Here is a 22,519-nt window from a genome sequence, read left to right as displayed (position 1 = left end):
CTCGGAGCGCGGGGCGGAGGACGGGAGGCCGCGGGCGCTGCTGGGGGCTCGAGTTGCTCCCCGTCTGCCGTTTATGGAGCAGTGCAGAGAGCCCGGGTGGGCTGGGACTTGTACGAGCTATCGCTGGGTGGAGGGGAGTGTGACTGTGAGCATAGCGACTGTGAGCCATATTACTGTTTATTTGCATTAGTTACAAATGTCTCTCCAGTCCGCGCACCGCTTGGGCGAGCCTGTCCCCTCGTCTTGACCGGAGGTATAAACGACCCCCAAATCTTTATTTCCAGCCCAGAAATCTCTCTCCTGCGCTATCGACTCGCTATCCAACCGCCCCTTTCGCTGTCTATCTGGACTTCACTCATTCATCAGATAATTTCTTGCACGTCCTCCGTGTGCCAGGCGTTTTGGTCGGTGCTGTGGATGAAGTCAACTGGGTGGGCAAGGTTCTTGCCTTTAGGGCGCTCGCAGTCTAGTGGGGGAAATTAGCTCTAATCAAATAAACGTACCAATCATACTACTGTAAATTCTCAAACTGAAAGAAACGATCTGAAGTTAAAGGAACTTTAAAAAGAAAACGGACTGGACTAGATTTGCACTGAGCTCTAAAGCCTGAGTAGAGTTAACTCGGTGGATATGAAGGGAGAGAAACTTCTGGGAGCATTCCAGTGAGAACAGAAGGTGCGAGACTCTGGGTGGAGAACACGCTGGAGCATCATGAGAGGAAGGTAGGAATCGGGGAGCAGAGGGCCTGGTAAGAGATGAGGCTAGAAAGGTGGGCAGGGGTCACACTATTCCTTATGAGCCAGGTAAGAACTTCAATCTCTAAGGGCGATGGATGGCCTTTGAAGGGTTTGGGACGGGGTGACATTAGAACTGTGTCTTAAAATATCCTTTCTGGCTGCAGTTTGGACAATAGTTTGGAGGGGAACAAGGAAAGAGGTAGAGAGACCACTGGAGCCTGTTCCAAAAATCCAGGGCAGAAATGGAGTGAAGTGGATGTCTCAGGGTGTCTTTAAGCACAGCACTTCCAAAACCGAACTCAGCGTTGGTAGAGTATGGTCGTGTAGCCTGGTGGTTAAGGGCGGATATAATGATGTACAGACGGTCCTCGACTTATGATGGTTGGATTTAAAATTTTTTGTCTTTACAACTGTGTGAAAGCAATACGCATTCACTAGAAACCTAGCTTTGAATTTTGATCTTTTCCTGGGCTAGGGGAAGTGTGGTACAGTACTCTTGTGATGCTGGGCAACGGCAGGAAGCCTCATCTCCCACTTAGAAGCTGGATCACGAGGGTAAACAACCTCTACACTTACAACCACTCTGTAGCCAGACCACCATTCTGTTTTTCACTTTCAGTATTCAATAAATTACATGAGATATCCAACACTGTATTATAGGCTTTGTGTAGATAATTTTGCCCAACTGCAGGCTGATGTAAGTGTTCTGAGCACATTTAAGGTAGGCTAGGCTAAGCTATGATGTTCGGTAGGTGAGGTGTAGTAAATGCATTTTCTTTTTTTTTCTTTTAATTTTTTTCCTTTTTCTCCCCAAAGCCCCCCGGTACATAGTTGTATATTCTTTGTTGTGGGTCCTTCTAGTTGTGGCATGTGGGACGCTGCCTCAGCGTGGTTTGATGAGCAGTGCCATGTCCACGCCCAGGATTCGAATCAATCAAACACTGGGCCGCCTGCAGCAGAGCGCACGAACTTAACCACTTCGCCACAGGGCCAGCCCCTGCATTTTCGACTTACAGTGTTTTCAACTTACAGTGGGTTTATTGGGAGGTAACCCCATCGAAAGTCAAGGAAGATCTGTAATCACTAAGAGCTAGGAGTTCAACTGCCAGCTTTATATCCAGGTCCCACCATTTTCCCTAAAACAGGCTCTCCCCTGTCTTCCCCATCTCAAGAAGACCACTGCCATCCCCTGGAACACCCAAGCAAGAAACCCTGGACATTGTTTTTAATTCTCTCCCATATCCAGACAGTCACCAATTTGGATTTGTCTTGCTTCTAAGCTGATTTAGCACCCAAAATTCTTCCACCACCACCACTCCCATCACCTCTCACCTGCACCTGCTTCTCTGGCCTGCCTGCCTCCCACCTCCCTCCCTCTGGCCTTGGCTTCCTTGTGCAGTTCAACTCCTGGGACAGCCCTGAGCCCCTTCAACGTACCAGGCATCTTTCCAGGGCACTGGCAAACTGAGGACAAATGAGACATAGCCCTGGTCCTCGAAAAGTACAAAAGAATCCTGTGGTAAATGGAAAGGCCCCACAGTCTCCGTGCTGTGTGGTTAGGTCACTTTCCGCTCTCTTAGTTTCCCCAATCTGTAAAGAAGGCATGGGACCAAATGATCTCTTAAGGTCCTTTCAGCAAAAATATTCTAAGATTCTTCCAATGGCTCCTCCAAGCCTGAGCTCTAGAAACCTTGCCTGATTCATCTTTGATCCTTAGCTCATAGAAAGGAGCTTTATAGTTGTAGAGGTTTGGTAAGTGCTTGCTGAATGAATGAAGGAGTGAACACATATCACTCCTGCTCAAAGTCATTGAATGGCTTCTCTTTGCCAGCGAGGTAAAGGCCTACCTAGAGGGCATTCAGAGCCCTTCACAGCTTCTGTTCCTAGCTTACCTCCATGAATTGACTATCCTCTGACCCTGGGAGCTGCTGTCTCCTGGGTCTGGAACAGGAGAGCTGGGGAGCATTGGAAGAGCTTCATCCATTTGACAAACATTCATTGAGCATCTATTAAGTGCCAGGCCCAGTGCCAGTGCTGGGAACACAATGGCGAACAAAACCAGTGGGTCCCTGCCCTCCTGGGGCTGATGTTCCAGGAAAAGACATAAACCACAGTAAAAAATGGCCCACAAAGTGCAATCAGTGTTATGAAGGGGGCACATGGGGGGCTGTGGAGCTGGAAGAGGCCCCCTCATCCAGCCTTTGTGATCAGGGAAGGCTTCCCAGAGGAAGTCACCTCTAAGCCCAAGTCCCAAGGAATTGTGGGAGATGGAGGGGCATGTGGGAAAGCCAGAGGCATTCCCTCCTCCCTGCACATCTCAAGAGGCAGGGAGTCCTCCAGCTGCTTCTTGCATAGCCCCAAAGACTCGGAGCTCACTTCTGGGTAAATCAACCTATCCTGTGAATGCCTGGCTCTCGCTCCAGAAAGCCCTTCCTTCTCCTGCCCCTAAGCCTACCCTACTCAACCTCTAAAGTAGTAACAATAAGTCTATCATACATTCATTCAACGAGTATTTATTGAACACCCACTTTGCACCTGCTAGGTGCCGAACATACGTTGCCTGATTGATTCCTCGCAGGGACTATTATCATCCCCATTTTTCAAATGAGAACACGGAGGCTCAGAACTGATGGCTTGCCTGTGGGCCCATGAGGCCTCAACCCCAGCCTGTGGCGCCTTCAGGATCCCTAACCCCACTCACTGACCCTCGCTGCCTTCCCTTGGCCCAGGTTCAGCCATCTGCCTTCCCCGGGATCCACGCAGAAGAAGGGCTTGCACCCCATCCTCTGTCCCCTTCAGCAGGCCAGCCAGCCGGGCGTCGGCCTCTATCCCCTCTGAAGCTCCTAGGGAGACAATGGCGGCTGGAGACGGGGGCGGCGAGGCCGCGGGTGCCCCCATGCCCGCTGCCCTTTGTCTTGCCTTGCGCGCCCCGGGAGGCTGGGAGGCGCCTCTCGCAGGCTTCCTCCTCCCATTCTTGTGCTAATTGGGTGTCAAGCTGAGATCAGTGAGAAAGAAATCCGCCCCGGCTTGGGTTAAACTGCCGCCAAAGACGAGGGCTGAGCCCAGAATATCATTAGGCGGGGAGGAAGCAGGGCCCCATCCTCGGGGGGGAGGGGCCAGCCACGCATTCAGGCCCCTTTGAAAGTCACTCGGTCGCCCCTCGTCGCCACCGCCTCAATGGGCCTCTCGGAGGTATTTAACCTTCTTCCCAGGAATTGAAAGTGATACACCAAGCTCTGGCCTGGGCGGCCACTTGCCTGTCCCGAGGGCGGTAGGACCTCCGGGGACGCTGGAGGCAGGGCCCCTCCAGCGTCCCCGGGTGTAGGTTGCATATGGGAACACGGAAGCTCCGGGGAGGGGGCTTGCATCCCAGTGCTGCCATTCACAGACTCTGTGGTCTGTGGAGGGACTTTGCTCTCTGCACCTCAGATTCCTCGTCTGTGGAATGGGCATAAAAATAGCAGCTGCTTTGCGTTATGGATTCAATGAAATAATGCACATAAAGCGCTGCACATAGCACCTGGCACATAGGAAGGGCTCCATACGTGGTGGCCATCCCAAGTGTCAGGAAGTGGGTTTGACCTGAAACAAGGATTTTCTAGCAGAGCACCCAGTCTCTGGAGGCGTGCAAGTAGAAGTGCCCACAAAGGATTCACTTTTCACTTTTTGTATCTTGCCTCCACTCTCGCCCCACCCCACCCCTGCAGCCTCCTTAACCTGCTGGCCCTTCACCTCCAAGCTTTTATGACTTTGCTGTGCCTTCTGTTTGGGACTCCCCCCAGCCCCCTTCTGGGATGGCTCTTCCTGGAAACGCCTCTCTGACCATGAAACACGCCCCCTCCCCCCGCCCCCCAATGCTGGGTAAGGGTGCAGCTAAGCCCACACCCTTAGCTTCTTCACTGCTAGCCCCTCTCCCCGCCCCCAGACAGTGGGCTCCCTGAGGGCGGATCAGGGCCTGGGGCTCCAGCTTACTCCCTGTGCCCCCCCAATCCCCTCTCCTGACAGAGTAGGCCTTTCAAATCGACTCCATAGACGAACTTACGCACGCGGTGCTTTGTAAACCATCATGCACCATATAAACGTCAGGAAATGCCTAATAAACAGTAGTTCTTGTCAGTTAACTTCACGAGCACGTGTTGAACACCTGCTACGTGCATGGAGATGACCAGAGGCAGAGAAGAGCCCCGTGCAGCCCAGAGGCCCGCGAGTTTCCTGTTTCATGGAGGGGCTGTGGGGGGGGCACGGCGGTGCAGAAGGGGGAAACAGGCCTAGTTTGGGATCTTAACATCTGAATATATCTTTTTCTTTTTTTTTTCCTTTTTGAGGAAGATTAGCCCTGAGCTAACATCTGCTGCCAATCCTTCTCTTTTTGCTGAGGAAGACTGGCTCTGAGCTACCATCCATGCCCATCTTCCTCTACTTTATATGTGGGACACCTACTACAGCATGGCTTGCTAAGCGGTGACATGTCCACACTCGGAATCCAAACCAGGGAAACCCAGGTCATCGAAGCGGAACATGGAACTTAACCGCTGCGCCACCGGGCCAGTCACCTCTCCTTCTTTCTTTTAACTACCATGTTCTGAGCAGATAGCAGCAGCAGGCCCTGTGCCTAGTGTCCACACACGATCTCACTGCATGTTCACAACCGTCCCGAGGTGGGGATTCCTAGACCTCCGTTTACAGGAGGGGAAACCGAGGCTTAGCCTGGCAAATGGAATTGAACGCAGGCCTGATTGACTCTCAAGATGGAGCTTTTAACCACCACTCCATACTGCCTTTTGGTGACTGTGTTCAACCTGGAGGAAGGAACAGGGCCCCCTGGGAGGCTCCTTTCTATTGGAGAGCACTTATTGCTGGAAGTGAAAGACAGGAAGCTTCACTGCCAGCCAAGTCCAGCCCCTTGGAAGTCCGACCAAAGGCCCATACAGGACCTTCTGGGCTGGGTACCCGGCTTGCGGGGGAAGTGGGCCCTCAGCCCCTCCTTTGCGCTTCCCAAGGTTGAGCTAAAAGGGCCGACAGGATTCTGCGAGGTCCACGCGCCCTCTGCTGGTCACACTGGGGCACTGCAGCTATGCCTGTGAGCCGGCAGTCAGTTCCCGCCCCTCGCGCCCCCAACCTCCTCTCCAAGGGTGGACTCCAGCTCTGCCCACCTCTCCCCACCTTCCCCCAGGACTGGCATCACACTTCTTATCTTTCAAAGGTCACTCCCCCAAGAGGCACCCCAGATTTCTCATCCTGGCCACCCTCCACCCAAACTGTCAGCTGCTGGCCTAGGGTGTGGCCCACAGTGAGCTCCACAGGCATGAATGGAATGGAAGCTCTTCGGGCTTTCCTGTTGTCTTCTGCACCAAGGAGGCGAGTGGAGGAGCGGGAGGGGCACGGGGCTGGGATTTGTATTCCAACTTCCCCTACTTGCTGTATGACCTCAGCCAAGTAACACAGACCGTGGTGAGGGTTAAACAGTGAGGATGAAGCCCCCGGTACACCCTGTCTGCTGCCCTGGGCCGTGTGGCCCCTTTTCCCATTGGGCTGTGCGCTTCCAGCCTGGGTGTGACTCTGGCGATGGGGCCTAGGGGACAGCTGGCTCTCCACTGGCACTGCTGACCCTACAGCCTTCATAAGACTCCAGAAAGCTTTCCTGGACTCTGCCAGGGCTGGTTAGGCAGCCTTGCCCTGGTCGCGCAGCCCCCAAACCCCTGGGAAATACACCCCAGGCCAAGGGAACAGCAGGAACAAGGGTGTGGAGATGGGATCCTGTCCTGGGTTAGGGCCCTCCCCTCATAATGGCTACCTTCAGCTTTCTGAATCCTCCTGATTATTCCCATTTCACAGACGAGGGAACTGAGTCACTTGCCCAAGGCCATAAGCTCATAAGTGACACAGCTGGTTGGGCTTCCAAGCTCATGCTGTTAAATACCTTGCCAGGCTCAGGTGGGGAATGCCCCCCACCTGAGACAACACATTGAGGGCAGGGGCTGTGGGGTCTTACCTGCTGTATCCCCAAGTCCAAGTGAGTGAGTGAATGGATGAGTGAGTGAATGGGGCAGGAGGTAGGGCCTGAGCAGGCTGGGGGTGAGCTCAGGCGGCATGCACACGCTAGGGGAAGTCAAGGCAGAGTTTATTGGCCCCTGAGCGCCCCCCACCCCTCCTCATAGCCAGGCCAGGACTGAGATGGAGAAGGTGACATGGACAGACCCACAAAGACAGAAAGGCGCTGCCTGAGGGATAGCCAGGCAGCCACCCAGGGAGAGGAGGACAGGAGGAGGTGTTCTGTCCAAGCCACCTGCTGCAGGTTGGGGTCCGCCCTTCTGCAGGCCGAAGCAGGGCAGAGTGACACTTGAGCAGTTTGTGGGCCAGGATCCTCTTTGGCCACATGTTTGTCGGCCACTGCTGCTCCTGCCCACTCTGCTGGCTTCCTGAGTCTGGGGGCTTCTGCCCTGGTCCCATGTACAGCTCCCTGCTCTCTGGGAAGTCCTTGGTAACCCTCCACCTCCCCCTGCCCAGACCTAAGACATCATCCTGAGGGGCCCAGTCAGTCTCAGCCTGGGGCCCAGAGGCCCCGCCTAGCCTCAAAGACATATGTGGACATGAGGCTTTCACAGAAAGCCTCGGGGGGAGGTGGCAGTGGGTCACTTGGCAGTTTTGAGGGGGAGGGGGTCAGCACCTCGAGCCGAGGTGCTGGGTCCTGCTTGCTTTGGTCTGGCATTGCCCAGGACCCCTCTGGAGTAGGAGCTGGGGCTCTGGGTCCAGCCTCCACTGGCCCTCAGAGGGATTCGGGGCAAATCACAGCTTCTCCTCGCCTGCCTGGATGCGGCTGTAGGCCTCTCCGTCCAGTGGGACGTAGCGGCACTTCCGGGTGTCCAGGTAGAACAGCGGATCTTTCACAACCGCTGGGTCAAAGCCCTCCTTCCGCAGATCCGTCTTCAGTAACTTGAAGGTCCCTGAGGGGGCGGGGGAGATGGGGGGAAAAAGAGTCAGAGTCAGAGGGTAGAGTGCAGAGGCCCGAGTTCCAGGTACCCGACCGCCAGAGTTGAGGATGGGCAGAGAAGGAGGACTAGAGAGAACACAGGAAAGGGCATGCATGGGAGGAGGAGCACAGTGCTTTACAGTTTGCAAAAAAGGCTCCATCACATTTTGTCTCGCTTCTCAGAGCAGCCCTGGCAAAGGGGTGTGGGGGCCATGTTACCCGTCTCCTTTGCGCAGATGGGGAAACTGAGACCTGAAGAAGGGGAGATATTTGTCCAAGGCCACATACTGAGAGGACCAGAACTTGGGTCTCCTGTGATTACTCCCTTTGTTCAAGCACCTCCCAGGCACAGGCATAATCTCATTTAATCTGCACATCAACCCCAGAGACAGGGGCTCAACCTAATTCTATAGGTTCTAAGATGCACGTGTTTTAAAATTTTAACATCTCTGAAATAGTTTAATTAGCAGTGGTTTTCTTTCTTAATAGTATGTAATGTAAATTATGCATCTTTTAGTCCATCATATTAGCTACTGTACAGAGGACAAGACTGATGCTCAGAGAGGCACACCTCTGGGCCAACATCACACAGCTAGTAAGTGGTGGAGCTGGGATTTGAACCCAGGTATGATAGACTGACAAAAATGGCTACAGATTCCTCCCTTCCTTGTATGTACTGAGGGATGGCAGCTCTTTGACCCCAAGTGAGGCCAACAAAGAAGCACTCACTCCCAAATTGCGGGCAAATAAAATGGTTGTTTTAAGCCCTAAGTAAGAGTGGGGTATTTGTGCTGCCTCTCTGAACCCTGAGGTCTGACAGCTCCCCTGCCTCTCCTGGACAGAGAAGTCAAGGCCATCCTCCAATCCTCAGGGGGCTCGCAGTCCGTCAGGCCCCCCCTACTTCAGCTGGTTCAGGTGCTCCCAGGGGCCTGATACTGGGCAGGGGTCACATCAGTCAGGGAAGCCTTTCCAGCAAGGCAGGGGCTGGCATGATGACCACATGGGAGGTGGCCAGGAACCTGTGAGCTGGCGCAGGGGAGGAGACAGACCTGTTTTGTGCAGCTCCTGTGCAGGCAGGAAGCGCAGGAAGATGGGGCGGGCGTATAGGGGCAGCTCCTTCTCCAGGAGCCGTGCAAAGTGCTCTAGGTCACAGCTGCCAGCGGGGCTGGCCACAGCAGCCATTCCGGCCCGGCCCTCAGTTCCTGGGGGCAGCAGGGTGGATGGTGAGAGGCTGGCAGTGCCTCCTGCTGGCTTTTCCCCACACATCCCTGGCACCTCCTGCCTTCCCATACATACCTGGCACCTCGACACCATACACTGCCACGTCGGCCATGTCCAGCAGGCGGCTGAGCGTGCCTTCCACCTCCGTGGTGGACACATTCTCACCTTTCCAGCGAAACGTGTCCCCCGTGCGGTCTCGGAAGTACAGGTAGCCCAGCTCGTCCATCACCAGCACGTCACCTAGGGAGGGGTTGTGTGAGGCAGGGCGTGGGCAGGCCTGGCTTGTGGCCCAGTGACTTAGGCCAGGCAGTCCTTGCTGGATCCCAAGGATCTGCTCAACCATAAGGGCTGGGACTCGGGGAGTCCTGGGGAGGTGTTCTCTGAAGGTGGGGGAAGGCCCCTTTATTCCTCTCCACCCTGCCCAGCTCAAAGGGGCTATGAGGGGCTGGAGAGAGATGCCCACCCACCGGTGAGGTAGGCCTGGTCCCCCTTCTGGAAGACATCCTTGGCAATCTTCTTATTGTTGGCGCCGTGGTTGAGGTAGCCATCGAAGCGCCGCAGGGGGTCCTGCTGGATGATGCGGCCCACCAGCTGGCCTGGCTCACCTGGGGGCAGGAAAATGAGAGTCAGATTTGCCCTGAGTGGCCTCTTCCACCAGCTCCCCCACTCCCCAATGCACCCTGCATCTTGATCTGGCTTCTGTTCACACTGCTTCCCCTAGAAACACCCATTTCTGCCCCCAGCCCAGGAGCCCCGAGGGCAGGGAGCTTCTCTGAGCAGGTCTGGTACATGTAGGCACTCAGTCATGTCTGGTCACCAAACAGATGGTAAGATGAATAAATAAATGAAGGGTGGCCAAGCTCTACATGGACATCCTGACGAAAGCCAGCACTCCCTGGGCCCCTGGCTCTGCTCAAAGAGCTTTGTGTTCTTTACCACACATCATCCTTGGGGCAACCCCAGGAGGTGGTGCTACCATCAGCCCCACTTGCAGATGAGGGGACTAGGGCATAAAGCTAAGGGGCTGACCTAGGATCAATCCTAGTTGGCCTAGACCCAGGGTCCTCAACATGAAAGTGAATGAATGCACTGAGGGATGGATGGGATGGTGAATGAGTAGATGGATGGATGAAGAAAGAAATGCCTTGTAGTCCTAAGCAAAGAGCTAAGTGATGGCCACTGGTCAGAATAGGGCTCCCTACTCATTGACCCCTGTCCCATCTCCCTCCTGGGCCAATCTCTCCCCTTCTTAACACCCAATTCCAACCCCAGGGTAGACCTGGCTGGCAGGGAAGGCAGACGCCATCAGGCCCCCGGATCAGCTCCATGGTGTCCTCATTGACACGTACCAGCCGGATGGGGTACACGAAGGACAGAATGCGGCTGTTGAAGCCACAGGCTCCCACCTGCAAAGGCCAAGACTTGGGCCTGTGCTCTCCCACCATGGGCCCAACACTCGAGGGGTGGGGGGCTCTGCCACCCACACTCCCTCGCTGGAACCCTGCCCTCCCCTCTGCTGCAGTGCCTTCCCTGGTCCGTCCGCGCCCCGCCCCGACCTGGGCCGCACCTGGCTGTCGAAGTTGCCCAGGCTGCAGTTACACTCAGTGGCGCCATAGAACTCAGCCACCTGGGGGATGTGGAAGCGACTAGAAAATTCGGTCCAGATGGACTGCCGCAGGCCGTTGCCGAGCGCCATGCGCACCCGGTGCTGGTTCTCTGCCTCCCGGGGCGGCTGGTTCAGGAGGTAGCGGCAGAGTTCCCCAATATACTGCACGATCTGGGGGCAAGTGTGACGTGAGTCTGGGCCCCCAAGGTGTTGTCACTCACCACCTCTCAATCTCTCAGGTCCCAACCCTACTGGTCCTGACCCCACCCCCCTAGGGGCCCGCTGTGCCATCTGTGTCCTCTGGGCCTCCCCATCTGCACAACAGGAATGTTGCCCTGAATGAAGGACTGGCTGCCTCCAGCTGTCAGACAAACGTCCCCGAGTGGGGTTGGTGGGAGGGTCAGCAGGCAGAGGGACAGCTCCTGCCCTTCCCTTCTCACTCACTGTGCAGTTGTACTTGATACAATCATCCCAGAACCGGGAAGCCGAGAACTTCTTCCGGATCACCACTGTCAGGCCGTGGAGCAGGCACTGCCCGATTCCCACGATGTTCCCTTAAGGCAGAGGGGTGGGCCCTGGAGGTCAGGGAGACGGAAGACCCTTCCCTCCAGAGCCTCCTCTGGCCCAGCCCAACCTCCTCAAAGGCCCTTTCCCCTGGTCTCTCTCTTTCCTGTCCTGTCCCTCCAAAACTAACTGATCCTGTCTCTCTCTAGTCACACACCTTCCATGGCTCCCCAGTGCCTCTGAGATCAAGTGCACATTCCTTAGACTATCCCCCGGGGCCTCTGGAGCCGGTCCCAAGCTCCTGCTCTCATGCTCGTAATGCGGCCATTCAGCCAGTGGGCACTGAGCTAGACCACCTGGCTTCTGCACTTCATATCTGCCTGCTTCAGGTGCACCTCCTTCAGGAAGCCTTCCCGGCCATCACTGGGCTCTTCTCTTGAGCTGAGCTCCTGCTCCCTGTCCCTCCCCAGACTCATGTGGGCTCCCATCATTGTCCTGCCCCAAATACACACTGGACTCTTAAGCAGCTTGAGGGCAGGAACTATATTTATTCCATCTCTGTCTTCCCTTAGGCCCCTAAGAGCAAGCAGCCAGGCTGTGCACACCTCTGGAAATGAACAGAACTGTCAGACCAGCCCAGGGGCCCTGCGGGACACAGACACCCACACCATCAGGCTGGTGTAGCCATCCTCATTCAGAGGAGAAGTCCAGTCAATGGCCACATCTGGATTTGAACCCAGATTTGATTCCAAAGCTCACGTGTTTCTACTATGACCTGCTGCCTGCCAAGAGGGGTGGCGTTCCTGAAGCTCTGGGGGCACTGGAGGCTGAGGAGGTGGGCCCAGGGTTACCTGCTGAGTGGTAGAGGGGGAGGCAGTTATAGACAATGTCGTTAGGCCGCATGCAGAATCCGTAGTAGACCAGGGCAGCCATGCGGTAATACCTGGGAGGGTAGGGGGCAGAGGGCTCAGTGAGGCCCTGGAAAGGCAGGAGGAGAGGCTCCCAGGCCCTGCCACCTCCAGCCCTCCCCCTGGGGCGCCTGCCCCTTACCTGCTGTGCACTACGATGGCAGCTTTGGGCAGCCCTGTGGTGCCCGATGTGTAGATGTACAAGAGCTTATCTGAAGAAAACAGACACGTGAGCAGCCGTGAGGGGCCAGCACAGGCCTGGGCATGGAGTCAGACAGAAGGACAAACCAACACCCACTCCCATCACATCTACCCCAGGAAGCCGACTCTGCTGACCCCAGACACCACTCTCTGCTCGAATGCCTGCATCCATTCTTTCAACAAACTTTTTCTGGGCCCTCGCTCTGTGTCAGGTGCAGGGAGATATCAGTGACTAAGACGGGCACAGCCCCTGCCCTGGCAGAGGTCACAGCCAAGTGGGACAGGCAGATGGGAGGACACAGGTAATCACAATATTGAGCACAGAGTGCCGGGAGGAGATGGGAAGCACAGGGTCTGGTAAGGCCCAGCAGCAGCACTTGACCCAGGTTTGCGGGAGGGCAGGTGGCACCAGGGAGGGCTTCCAGCTTCATTTCTTCTTTATCCTACCCTGTCACATTACAGTTTCTGTACAAGGCTCAGCCCCACCAGGCTGGTGGTTCCAGGAAGTCAGGAATGCCACTGGATGATCCTGCACATTTTATATCAGCCATCTCACACTCTGGATGCCTGCCGATGCAAGCCCTGTGCTAGGCACCATGAGGCCACCAGGCTGAACCAGTCAGAGTCCCTGGTCTCAAGTAGCCTACAAAGCACCCAGGAGATAAGATCTCAGTGTGGCAGAGGTTAAATGACAGTAATGACAATGACCAGCGACTGAGTACTTCCTCCCACACTCTAGCTCCAGGACTCGACCTACTATATCTTTGTCAATCCTCAAAGCCACTCCATGAAATAGGTGCTGTTACCAGCCCCAATTTTTTTCTTCTTCTCCCCAAAGCCCACAGTACATAGTCGTATATTCTAGTTGTAGGTCCTTCCAGCTCTGCTATATGGGATGCTGCCCCAGCATGGCTCGACGAGCGGTGCCATGTCCACGCCCAGAATCCAAACAGGTGAAACCCTGGGCCGCTGAAGTGGAGCGTGTGAACCCAACCACCCAACCACCGGGCTGGCCCCGACTATCCTCAATTTTTTTTTGAGGAAGACTAGCCCTGAGCTAACATCTGCCAAGCTTTTTTTTTTTTTTTTTTTTCTGAGGAAGACTAGCCCTGAATTAACATCTGTGCCCATCTTCCTCTACTTTGTATGTGGGATGCCTACCACAGCATGGCTTAGCCAAGCGGTGCCATGACCGTGCCTGGGATCTGAATCGGCGAACCCCGGGCTACCAAAGTGGAACGTGAGCACTTAACCGCTGCGCCACTGGGCTGGCCCCTATTCCCAGTTTTACAGCTGTGGGAACCAAGGCTCAGAGGGCAGCTCAGGGTCACACAAAGGGAGCAGTAGAGCCAGGATGTGAACTCAGTCCAAGCTCTGAGCCACCAGGTGATGCAACAGGCTGTCTGCTTCACAAGGCAGGCTGGAGTGGAGAGGAAGAGAGGCAAGGGGGTCCAGGAGGCTGCCTCGAGGATGGAGGGGAAGGCAGGCAGCCCAGCACTAAACATGTGCTGGATGAATCTGCAGAGGACCTTGCTCCCAGCCCAACCCCAGCCGAAATTCCCACAAAGCAGGTTTCTGAGCTCCACATGATCCTGCATGTCAGGCATCGGCAAAGGTTTGTTCAACAAATCAGACTCAGGTTTTGTGAGCTCTTGTGTGCTCAGCACCAGGCCTGGCACTTTCATACACATCAGCTCATTTTACTTTCCTGGTAACCCCAGGGTTACTGTCCCCATGTTCCCAGATGGAAAAAGGAGGTCACATGACTCACTCCAGGTGACAAGGCAAGTTTGCAGAAGAACCCAAGCCGCTGACCCTCAGCCTGGTGCTCCGTCTTGGTCATCTTAGAACCCCTTTGTGGGAGTGGGGAGCTCACCTGTGAAGCCCTTGTCAGGGCGACTGGGAAGGTGGTTGGGGGCATCTGCCAACAGGGGATCCAGGTGCTTTGTGCCAGTGGGCACTGCACTGGGCTCCCAGGGGCCGGAGCAGAAGAGGAGGAGTGAGGGGTCCAGGCTGGCATGGATCTCAAAGACAGCTGTTGGGAGACAGGGCAGATTAGCAGGCAGGCCAGGAAACCCTGTGTCCCCAGGACCTCTGCTCGTGTCAGCACTGGGCATGCTGTCAGGGGAGACTGGCTGGATGCAGGGAGAGAGATGGGTGAAGCACAGGCACTCAATATAAGGAAGATGCTCATAGGAGTGACCGCTCCTGTTAGCTGCTGGCTAACTACACCACAGGCTCTCTCCATGCACTCTCCTGCTCACACACCCAGGAAGCAGAGACCAATAACAGCCTGTTTTACAGATGAGGAAATTGAGGCTCTGAGAATGGGAGGGACTTGCTCACAGCTAGAATGTGCTGGAGCTGGGACTCAGAGCCGCCTCTATCTCACACCAACGTCTGAGTTCCTACCCACTGTACTGTGCTGGTCTGTGGGGGATCCGTTAGAAGGGAGGAGTCGGGGTCAGAGGCCAGCAGCCCTCCAGCCTCTTCAGAGAGTAGGAACTTTCTCTCAGGCTCCCCTGAGCACTACAGACGTCCAGATACTCACTCACCCTGGACGCGGACCTGTCCTGGCCCACCTGGCTCCACTTCCTCTGGCTTCCTCTTGATTCACTCTATCCTCCTTGCTCTCCCTGCTACATCCTCCTTCCTCCCTTTCAGCAACTTAATAACCTTCCCTGTCTATCATTCCACAACCACAGCGGCATGGGCAAGAAGAACAGGGACACTGTGGTTGAGCCCAAGATCAAAGCCCGCTTCTGCCACTTACCAGTTATGTGACCTTGGGTGAGTTCCTCACACCACTCTGAACCTCGGTCTCCTCATCTGTAAAGCCTGGATGACAATCCCTACCTCACCAGGCTTTGTGAAGATGAAAGCTGCTTTTGTAAAGCACCAAGCTCAGTGCTCGGTCAGTACCCAATGTGGCAGCAAATAAAACATAAGCTCGGCAGGAAAGCAGGGAATGGATTCTTGTTCCCATTTTATAGACGAGGCAAATGAGGCCTAATTAGTCACAAGAATGGTTACCATTATATCTGAGGGCACCAGATAACAGTAGCATCAGCCTGTTAGTGCTTCAGGTGAAGTATCTTCTTGAAAGAGGTATGAGGTAGGTACCACAGTGAGGAAACTGAGGCCCAGAGAATACCATCTCTCACTCAGGATCTCCGGCTGACCAGCAGCAGACCCAGGCCGTCTGCTCCAGGGCTCATGCCCTTACCCACGGAGCTGCGCAGCCTCCCCCAGGGCTGGAGAGGGGTTGTGGTGTGTGCAAGGTCCCATGGGACTCCCTGCCTGTCCCCTGACACTTTGGGGCTCACCTGGGGCCATCTCGCTGCCAAAGATGAGGGCCCGGGCCTGGGAGGTGGTCAGGCATTGGCACAGGGCATCCCGGCGGAGGTTGGTGTTGATGAGTGCCGCCTCCACGCCCAACTTGGCCATGCCCAGCCACAGGCCCACAAACTCATTGCGGTTCTCCATGAAGAGGGCAGCCACATCGCCCGAGGCCAGGCCCTGGGTCTGCAGGAAGTTGGCCACGCTGCTCGAGTAGTTGTCCAGCTGGCGGAAGGTCCAGTGGGTGTCTGTGCCCTCGAAGATCAGGGCCGTCTTGTCAGGGTGGCGGCGAACCGTAGAGGCGAACAAAAGGGGCACTGTCTTCTGCTCCCGCAGGTACCGCCGGACTTTTACCTTCACTTTCAGGAGCACCATGCCGCCACTGGATGGGACCGAGCAAGGGAGCAGTGACTGTGGGGTTGGGAGTGAGGATCTCGATACCCTGGTCCAGGTTGCGGCTCCATGGGCCTGAGGCTCCTGAGCCCGATGACTTGCAACATTCCCCTTCTGGGCACCATTAGACGCACCAGCTCATCGATGCCACGCAGTAACACTAGGGACTGGGCAACTACTCCCTCCCTCGTGCAGGAGGGGAAACTAACGCTCTGCCAGTGCCATGGCTTGCCCCAGACTTCGTGGGTGGAATGTGGCCGAGCTAAGACTTGAACCTCAGTCCCCTCTGGCTCCAGAGTTCAACTCCTACTATCCTCTAAGCTCTGCTCTGAGTCTGCTGTTCTGTCGGAGCCTTCCAGGACTCCCCAAGTCAAAGTCCAAACTCCTCTTTCGGGACCTTCCACAGCCCCATATCATACCTCCCCACAATCAGCACAGTAAATAAAGGACAAGTTGGCAATTTGTCCAGTCTTCCCCACTGTGAGCCCAGCAAGGGCAGGGCTCTCTCTTGTTTACCACCTCATCCCCCAGGTCCTGCCCTGGGCCAGGCACAGGGTAGATGTTCAGTCAGTGTTTGTGGAATCGCTGGCAACATCCCCCTTTCCTGCCCCCCCCCCCCCGCCACCTCTGACCCCTGAACTCTCCCAGATGCCTGGCCTCTATGCCTTTGCTGATGCTGTACCCTCTACCTGGAATCCCCTGCTCCTACCACCTTGAGGTGCCTCTCAAGTACAAATAATTTTCCTCCAGCTTCTCTGATTCCCCAAGGCCCCGGCCTGAACCTGTCTCCCCTTGCTCCATGCTCCCACAGCTCTCTGCTGCTTCCACCCTTCCTGCAGTGGCCACTCAATACCTCCTTTTGCAGTCAACTCAGAGTGACAAACGCTGAGCTGCCTGTTCTGGACGTGGGTCACTGTGCTGGATGCTGAGACACTACTGTGAGCAAGGCTGCCAGGGTCTCTGCCTGCATGGCGCTGCCAGTTAGGGATTCACTGTGCCCCCTTCTTATCTCTCTGATCAGTCTGAGCTTGGCCCGGGACTGGGTCTGCCTTGATCCTCTCTGGGCCCCAGAGCCAGCACACTACCTGGCACAGAGCAGGTGGCAGTGGGTGTTTCTGGTACAGGGTATCCCTGTGGACCTTACCTGACCTTCTTTGGGGAGCAGATTCTCCCAGACATCTATTTGAGGCCCTGCTGTAGAACTTGGTGCCCTCTCAGATTCATGCCAACCCGAAGACAAGGCCTTTCCCACAGAGTTCCTCTTCACCCTCTCACAAGCTAGAGCATGTCCTGGGGACCCCTTGCAGATGGCTCCTCAACACATCTGTTGTCAGACGTATATCCTGGGCCCCCAAGTCTGCCCCAGGCTAAGGGACACCAAGTTAGGGAGATTTCCCAGGAGGAAACTTTGACCTTGGAGATGGAAGTGCCAGGTGCTACTGCCAGGAGCAAGGTATGGTGCAGAGGCTGCTCCTTCAGGGCCCACGTGCCCTGTGCTGGTAGAGGCCACAGAGTCCGGTCTGGGGAGATTTTAGGGATTAGGAGCCCAGCTTGGTGTGAGAGACCTCAGGTACTCACAAGACATCGCGTCTGATGGTCTTGATGAAGATCCGGATGAAGGGCCAGCCGCCAGACCCCAGGTAGAGGAGCAGAAGGGAGAACCCCACTTGGGCCCAGGGCAGTTTCAGCACCAGCCTGGAGAACAGCAACATCCCCACCAGAGATGCCCCGAGGAGCATTGTGGCCTGTGGGCACAAGGCAGTCAGTGGACCCAGATGTCTGGGTCTCCCACCTCCTGACCCAGGCAGCCAGGCCACTATGATCCCAAAGGGTCTACCATACTGAGGCTTAGCCATACTGAGTAGGGTGGCTGAGAACGAGGTCCCTTTCCAGGGCTGTCTGGGAGGGGCAGGCTATAGGCATGGGACTTGAGGTTTGGAGTCCCAGGGGTGACAGGCAGGAGGCTGGGTTCTAACTTCCTAGTCCCATCTCTGCCTACGACACTCTGAGTGACCTTGGGCAAGTTCCTTTCCCACTTTAGCCCTCAGTCTTCCCCTCTGCGCGATGGGTGTAGTGAGACTCGCTCTCAGAGGCCTTTCCAGCTAAAACAGATCAGTCTACTCTCCTGACATCCAGGGTCCCTAATCAAAATGGCTTAGAGGCAGGTATTGACCTAAGTGCCTCTGGCTCGACTCCCCATCTAGAGACCGAGGGAGGTTCTGTGGATGACCAGGCTAAACCACAACACCCAAAGGAGCAGCTTCCTGGGGAGGGGCCCTGCTCAGTCCCTGCCTACGGCCTGGGGGGCAGCGCCATACCTCGGCTGGCCCATAGAGGGCGACGGAGCAGACAGGTTAGAGCCCGGGGGTGCCTGAGAGGTGACCGCCCAGAGGGGAAAGGTAATTGAGGGAGAGGAAGCAGGCATTGAAGGCACTCCCCACAAACACACTCAGCAAATCACTCAGATGAATCTTTGGGGGTTGGGGTTTAGGGAGAGGGGAACGGCCCGGCTGGGCTGAGATTAGGACTCTTGGGCTCTATTGTTGGCGCTTTACGGACTTGCTCAAGGGGGCAGCCAATGGGATTCAGTTTTCCTTCGGGTTCTCCTGTTCCTGGGGAGGGGGCTGAAGGTCAAGGCTGTGATGTAGCCTAAGAGTCTCCAAACCAGGATAAGGATATGTTCTGAACCACAAGGAGCCCTTATGAACCATCTCCCCCTCCTCCACGAGAACAGCGAAAGCCGGGAGGAGGGCCGAACTAGCGTCCCCAACTCCAACACAAGGGTTTCCAAGGCCCTCAGATCTCTGGCCTCCCACAGCCCACCAGAGCAGAGGGCAGGAACTCGACCCGGAAGGCTGGGGCTTGGGGCTAGGAGGGAAGGGGATACCCAGTTCCCTCAGGCCCCCGTCCGTCACTGCAGACCGCTCTGCCCCTAAAGAGCCAGGGTGGCAGAGCGCCCGGCAAGGAGACAGAGCGGTAGGGTGCGACGCCTCACCCCAGGCAGGCGCTGTCAACTCCTCCCCGACGCGGCCCGGGATATTCCTCCGCCCAGGGACCCACTGGCCTGGCCTGTGCTCACCCGGCGTCGGCCCCGCCGCGCGGCGCCCCGTCCAGATGCGGCCCGACTCCAGTGGCGGAGCGGGGAAAGCGAGGGGCATTAGCTGCCTCTAGGTGCGTAGAGCCCGGTCTCAGCCGCAACTCGCCGGCTCTGCGTCCTGCATGGCCTGGCCGCCCGAACCGCCCCGCCCGCCCGCGGCGCTCCTCCCCCGTCCGCCTCCTGCAACCCAAACCGGCTGCGCGGGCCGGCAGCACCGCCTCTCGCCCCTTCCCCACGGCCAGCGACCTCAGCCAGCGGCACAGCCCCAGCACGCCCGACGCCACCCGGCCCAGCCCGTCCTGCGCGCGCGACGGCCTCGGGCGGCGCCTCGCGCGGCACCCTGGGAGTTGTAGTCCGCACCTCCCAGTCCCGCCCGGCTGCGGACACCTCCAGGGTCGGGAGGAGACAGGTGAACTCTACCTCGGCCCCGACTCCCCAGTACTGGGGCGTCTGGACGTGGGGCAGAGTACCCCCACCCTCACTGACGGCGCAGAATCAGGAGTCCCTGTCCAGACCGGTGCAGAGTTCAGCAAGCCTCTCCTAGCCAGCGACACCTAGAAGAACTCTGAAACGGCGGTTTCAGGTGGAGAGGTGAGTCAGGGGACAAGTTTGGGTGGCTGGCTCTGTGGTGCAATGGATAGCGCATTGGACTTCTAGCTGATCCTGGTGTGGTCATTCAAAGGTTGTGGGTTCGAGTCCCGCCAGAGTCAAATTTTGACAACTCACTCGCATTCTCATATTTTATGGCCTCCAGTAACTTTATGAGGTTCAAAAGACTTGTAGACCTGAGGCTGCCACCTCTGCTTCTGGGACAGCAATAAACTTGGCGTGGGGATTACTGCATAGGAATCCTTTCCCATCCAAGGTATCTTATAAGCAGCCTGGCACACCTGGTGATACAAAGGGAGGTGATATGGAGACCTGTACCTAACTTCGGTCTCTGCCTCCTCTGGACTCTGCGGCAAATCGGTTGGCCTCTAAAGCTATAACCATATTTGTCATGCCACCTGCCAAGCCCTGGTCCACTGGCCAGCTTCCCAGCCTTGTGTGACTCTGGGCCTCTGAAAATTTGGTTCCCTGTTAATCACGCACGTTGGGCATCCACAGTTGCCACTTGTCCTTAAATAGATCCTTTAATCCCCTAGTCCAGTAGAAGTCCTTAAAGGCAGGGAGGGGCATTTTTCAGGCTCTATTCATAGGGATCAAAAATGAAATTTTGGTCTGATAAGTATTCGGACCTATTTCTTCCAGATAGGGTGCATCCTTTTGGAGGACCTCGGTAAATTAAAACACCACCTCTGCCACGGGTATTAGATTCAGGAGGCGGTGTGGTGCAGTGGTTATGGGCCTGGGCATTGGCATCCAACACATTTGGGTTAACTTTTCAGTTGAAAGTTCAGTCCCCATTTCTTCTTATATTACAAAAACGAGGACATACTAATAGTGCTTACCTCACAGGGTTGGTGTGGAGAGTCATGGGGAGCATTTGAATTAGCACTTGACATATTTATTATTGTAGTTTACAGACTCATTGACTACAAAGCACATACAATATCTAGACATGAAGATTATCTCATTGTATCCATAGGGCTTAGCAAATAACAAACTCAATAAATGTTTGTTGAATGAATGACAGGGAGAGTGAATTGAAGGCTCTGACTTTATCTGTACCAGGATCCATGGGTATAAACATGATTATTTCCACATGGACTGTGAGGTCATATGCAAAGTGAGAATTTGGAGGAAGGCGGTGGCGACCAGCCCCCAGGCTCTCCTCTACCCAGGCAGGTCACTTTGGTGAAGCCAAAGCAGTGCCCCGCAGACTCTGGGCCAGGCCTGAGGGGGGAGGTGTGAGAGGACAGAGGGAACAAGACAGTCTGCCTTCAAGTTGCTTGCAGTCTAGTTGGACACACAGAGAGCGTGGGTGGAGATTAGGTCACTAGAATAGGTTGTCCCTCACCAAGTGCTCACTGTACTTCTGTCAACACTCACCACACACTATTGTGATTTGTCTTTTTTGCTTTCCAGTCAGACACATCTGAGTTGCACTCCCAGCCCCAGCTGTGAGACACTGGGCAAATCACGTCTCCCCATGGAGCCTGTGTCCTTAGTTGTCATCAATGGGAATACAATCATCACCGTCCCTGCCTCCTAAGGCTGGGTATGGATTCAGTGCGATGATGCATATCAAGCTCTCAGCACAGGGTGGCACATGGAAGGCCCTCAGCTGCCATACTGCTCAACTCTAAGAGGGTGGGGAGGCAGCTGTCTCAGTCACTGCGGAATCTCCAGCATTCAGCAAACGCTCAGAAGATATTTGTGAAATGACTGAAGACTAGGGGCTTGTGCATCAGAGCACATGGCAGAGTACATGGCACAGGAGGGCTATGTAGTGGGAAAAGTGATTGGAAAGGCCTTTGTTTGCCAGGCTGAGTTGTTGATCCTGCTGCCATCAAGAGCCACTGAGGGTTCCTAAGAAGGGCAGGAGCTGGGTGGGACAGGGTGAGCTTAGGCTGACCTCACAGTGGGTTCCTTTCCACTGACATGACCCCCATCTGCCCTGCATTAGGGAACTAATGTCAGCACTGAAACCAGCAGACTTATCAGAGACTGACATTTGGAGTCACTTGAAGGAATTAAACCTCCCCAGGGGACTGAAGTGTTTTGACCCCTGCCACAGAGTAGGTGTTTACCCCATAGATATCAGGTGCATTTAACATGAGGATCTCTGAGCTCTATAAGTCCTCCCACTCTGGGTGTATGCAAAATAAATACCTCTGGCTTGATTGTGTACATGCTGACTTCAGAGGCCATGAAGGGCATTCCTGCCAAATGACAACTTCCATTTCCTAAGTGCTTATGTGCTAAAGCCCTAGGTGTGCACAATGGCCCTGTTGTGAGACAGATATATACGCTCCAATTTTCCAGATGAGGAAGCAGAGGCTCAAAGGGGTGACGTGACTACTGCAAGGGTGCAGTGCTGGTCAACAGCAGGCCCAGGTCCATCTGCCTTCAGAGCCTGGACTCCCAAACACTGCTCTGGGGTCAGCTACATATGGCTGCGATGAGACAGAGGGAAAGGGAGCCTTCCTTTGGCTTCTGGGAGAGCACTCAAGACCTGTGCGTCCCAGGACAGGCTCCACCATATCCCAGCTGTGTGACCCTAGGACACGCTCTGAACCTGAGACCTGGGGTCTTCACCGTGAAGTGAGGCTGTTGCGGGGACCAGACGAGTCTTGCACAGGGGATGCGCAGCACGAAGCTTGGCATCCATTCCTTCCACAATGAAGCAGCAAGCCCCTACTGTGTGCCAAGCACTGTTTGCAGCAGTGAAGGGGAAGAACAATGTCTCTGCCCTCCTGGAGCAGACACAGAACTTGTAAATAAATAACAAATGAGATAATTTCAGAGTGGTAAGCATTCTATAGAAAATAAAGTGATATGATGAAGTGAGGGGAGGGGACTGCTTCAGATGGGGTGGTCAGGGAAGGCCTCTCTGAGGAGGTGACATTTGAGCACAGATGTGAATGACAAGGAAATGAC

At 55.5% G+C, this 22,519-nt stretch overlaps 1 protein-coding gene, 2 long non-coding RNA genes and 1 other non-coding gene across 5 annotated transcripts; 3 read left to right on the top strand and 1 right to left on the bottom strand.

The window, feature by feature from the left end:
- On the top strand, positions 1–15,868 carry LOC138920795 (uncharacterized). Of its 2 annotated transcripts, XR_011432600.1 has the most exons (3): positions 1–722; positions 5,063–6,095; positions 11,611–15,868. It is a non-coding gene; the product is annotated as an uncharacterized lncRNA (long non-coding RNA). The 2 variants fall into 2 exon arrangements; XR_011432599.1 differs by lacking the exon at positions 11,611–15,868 and having other exon boundaries at positions 5,063–8,478.
- On the bottom strand, positions 6,842–19,285 carry SLC27A4 (solute carrier family 27 member 4). The gene is made up of 13 exons (XM_001500811.5): positions 18,959–19,285; positions 17,458–17,624; positions 15,474–15,868; positions 14,024–14,182; positions 12,089–12,158; positions 11,890–11,981; positions 10,979–11,088; positions 10,496–10,705; positions 10,208–10,334; positions 9,396–9,533; positions 9,004–9,168; positions 8,757–8,909; positions 6,842–7,681 (listed from the first exon to the last, which is right to left on the bottom strand). The coding sequence occupies exons 2-13, from the start codon at positions 17,616–17,618 to the stop codon at positions 7,524–7,526; spliced, it is 1,938 nt and encodes a 645-aa protein (XP_001500861.2). The 5' UTR covers positions 17,619–17,624; positions 18,959–19,285; the 3' UTR covers positions 6,842–7,523.
- On the top strand, positions 19,216–22,379 carry LOC138920796 (uncharacterized). Its single transcript, XR_011432601.1, has 2 exons — positions 19,216–19,567; positions 21,005–22,379. It is a non-coding gene; the product is annotated as an uncharacterized lncRNA (long non-coding RNA).
- On the top strand, positions 19,596–19,686 carry TRNAR-UCU (transfer RNA arginine (anticodon UCU)). Its single transcript is given in 2 exon segments — positions 19,596–19,632; positions 19,651–19,686. It is a non-coding gene; the product is annotated as a tRNA-Arg (tRNA).
- Positions 22,380–22,519: the final 140 nt, after the last annotated feature.

The sequence above is a fragment of the Equus caballus genome, chromosome 25, assembly GCF_041296265.1.
Source record: "Equus caballus isolate H_3958 breed thoroughbred chromosome 25, TB-T2T, whole genome shotgun sequence".
In the NCBI taxonomy this organism is placed as follows: Eukaryota; Metazoa; Chordata; class Mammalia; order Perissodactyla; family Equidae; genus Equus; species Equus caballus.
This window is presented reverse-complemented; position numbering and strand designations above follow the sequence as displayed.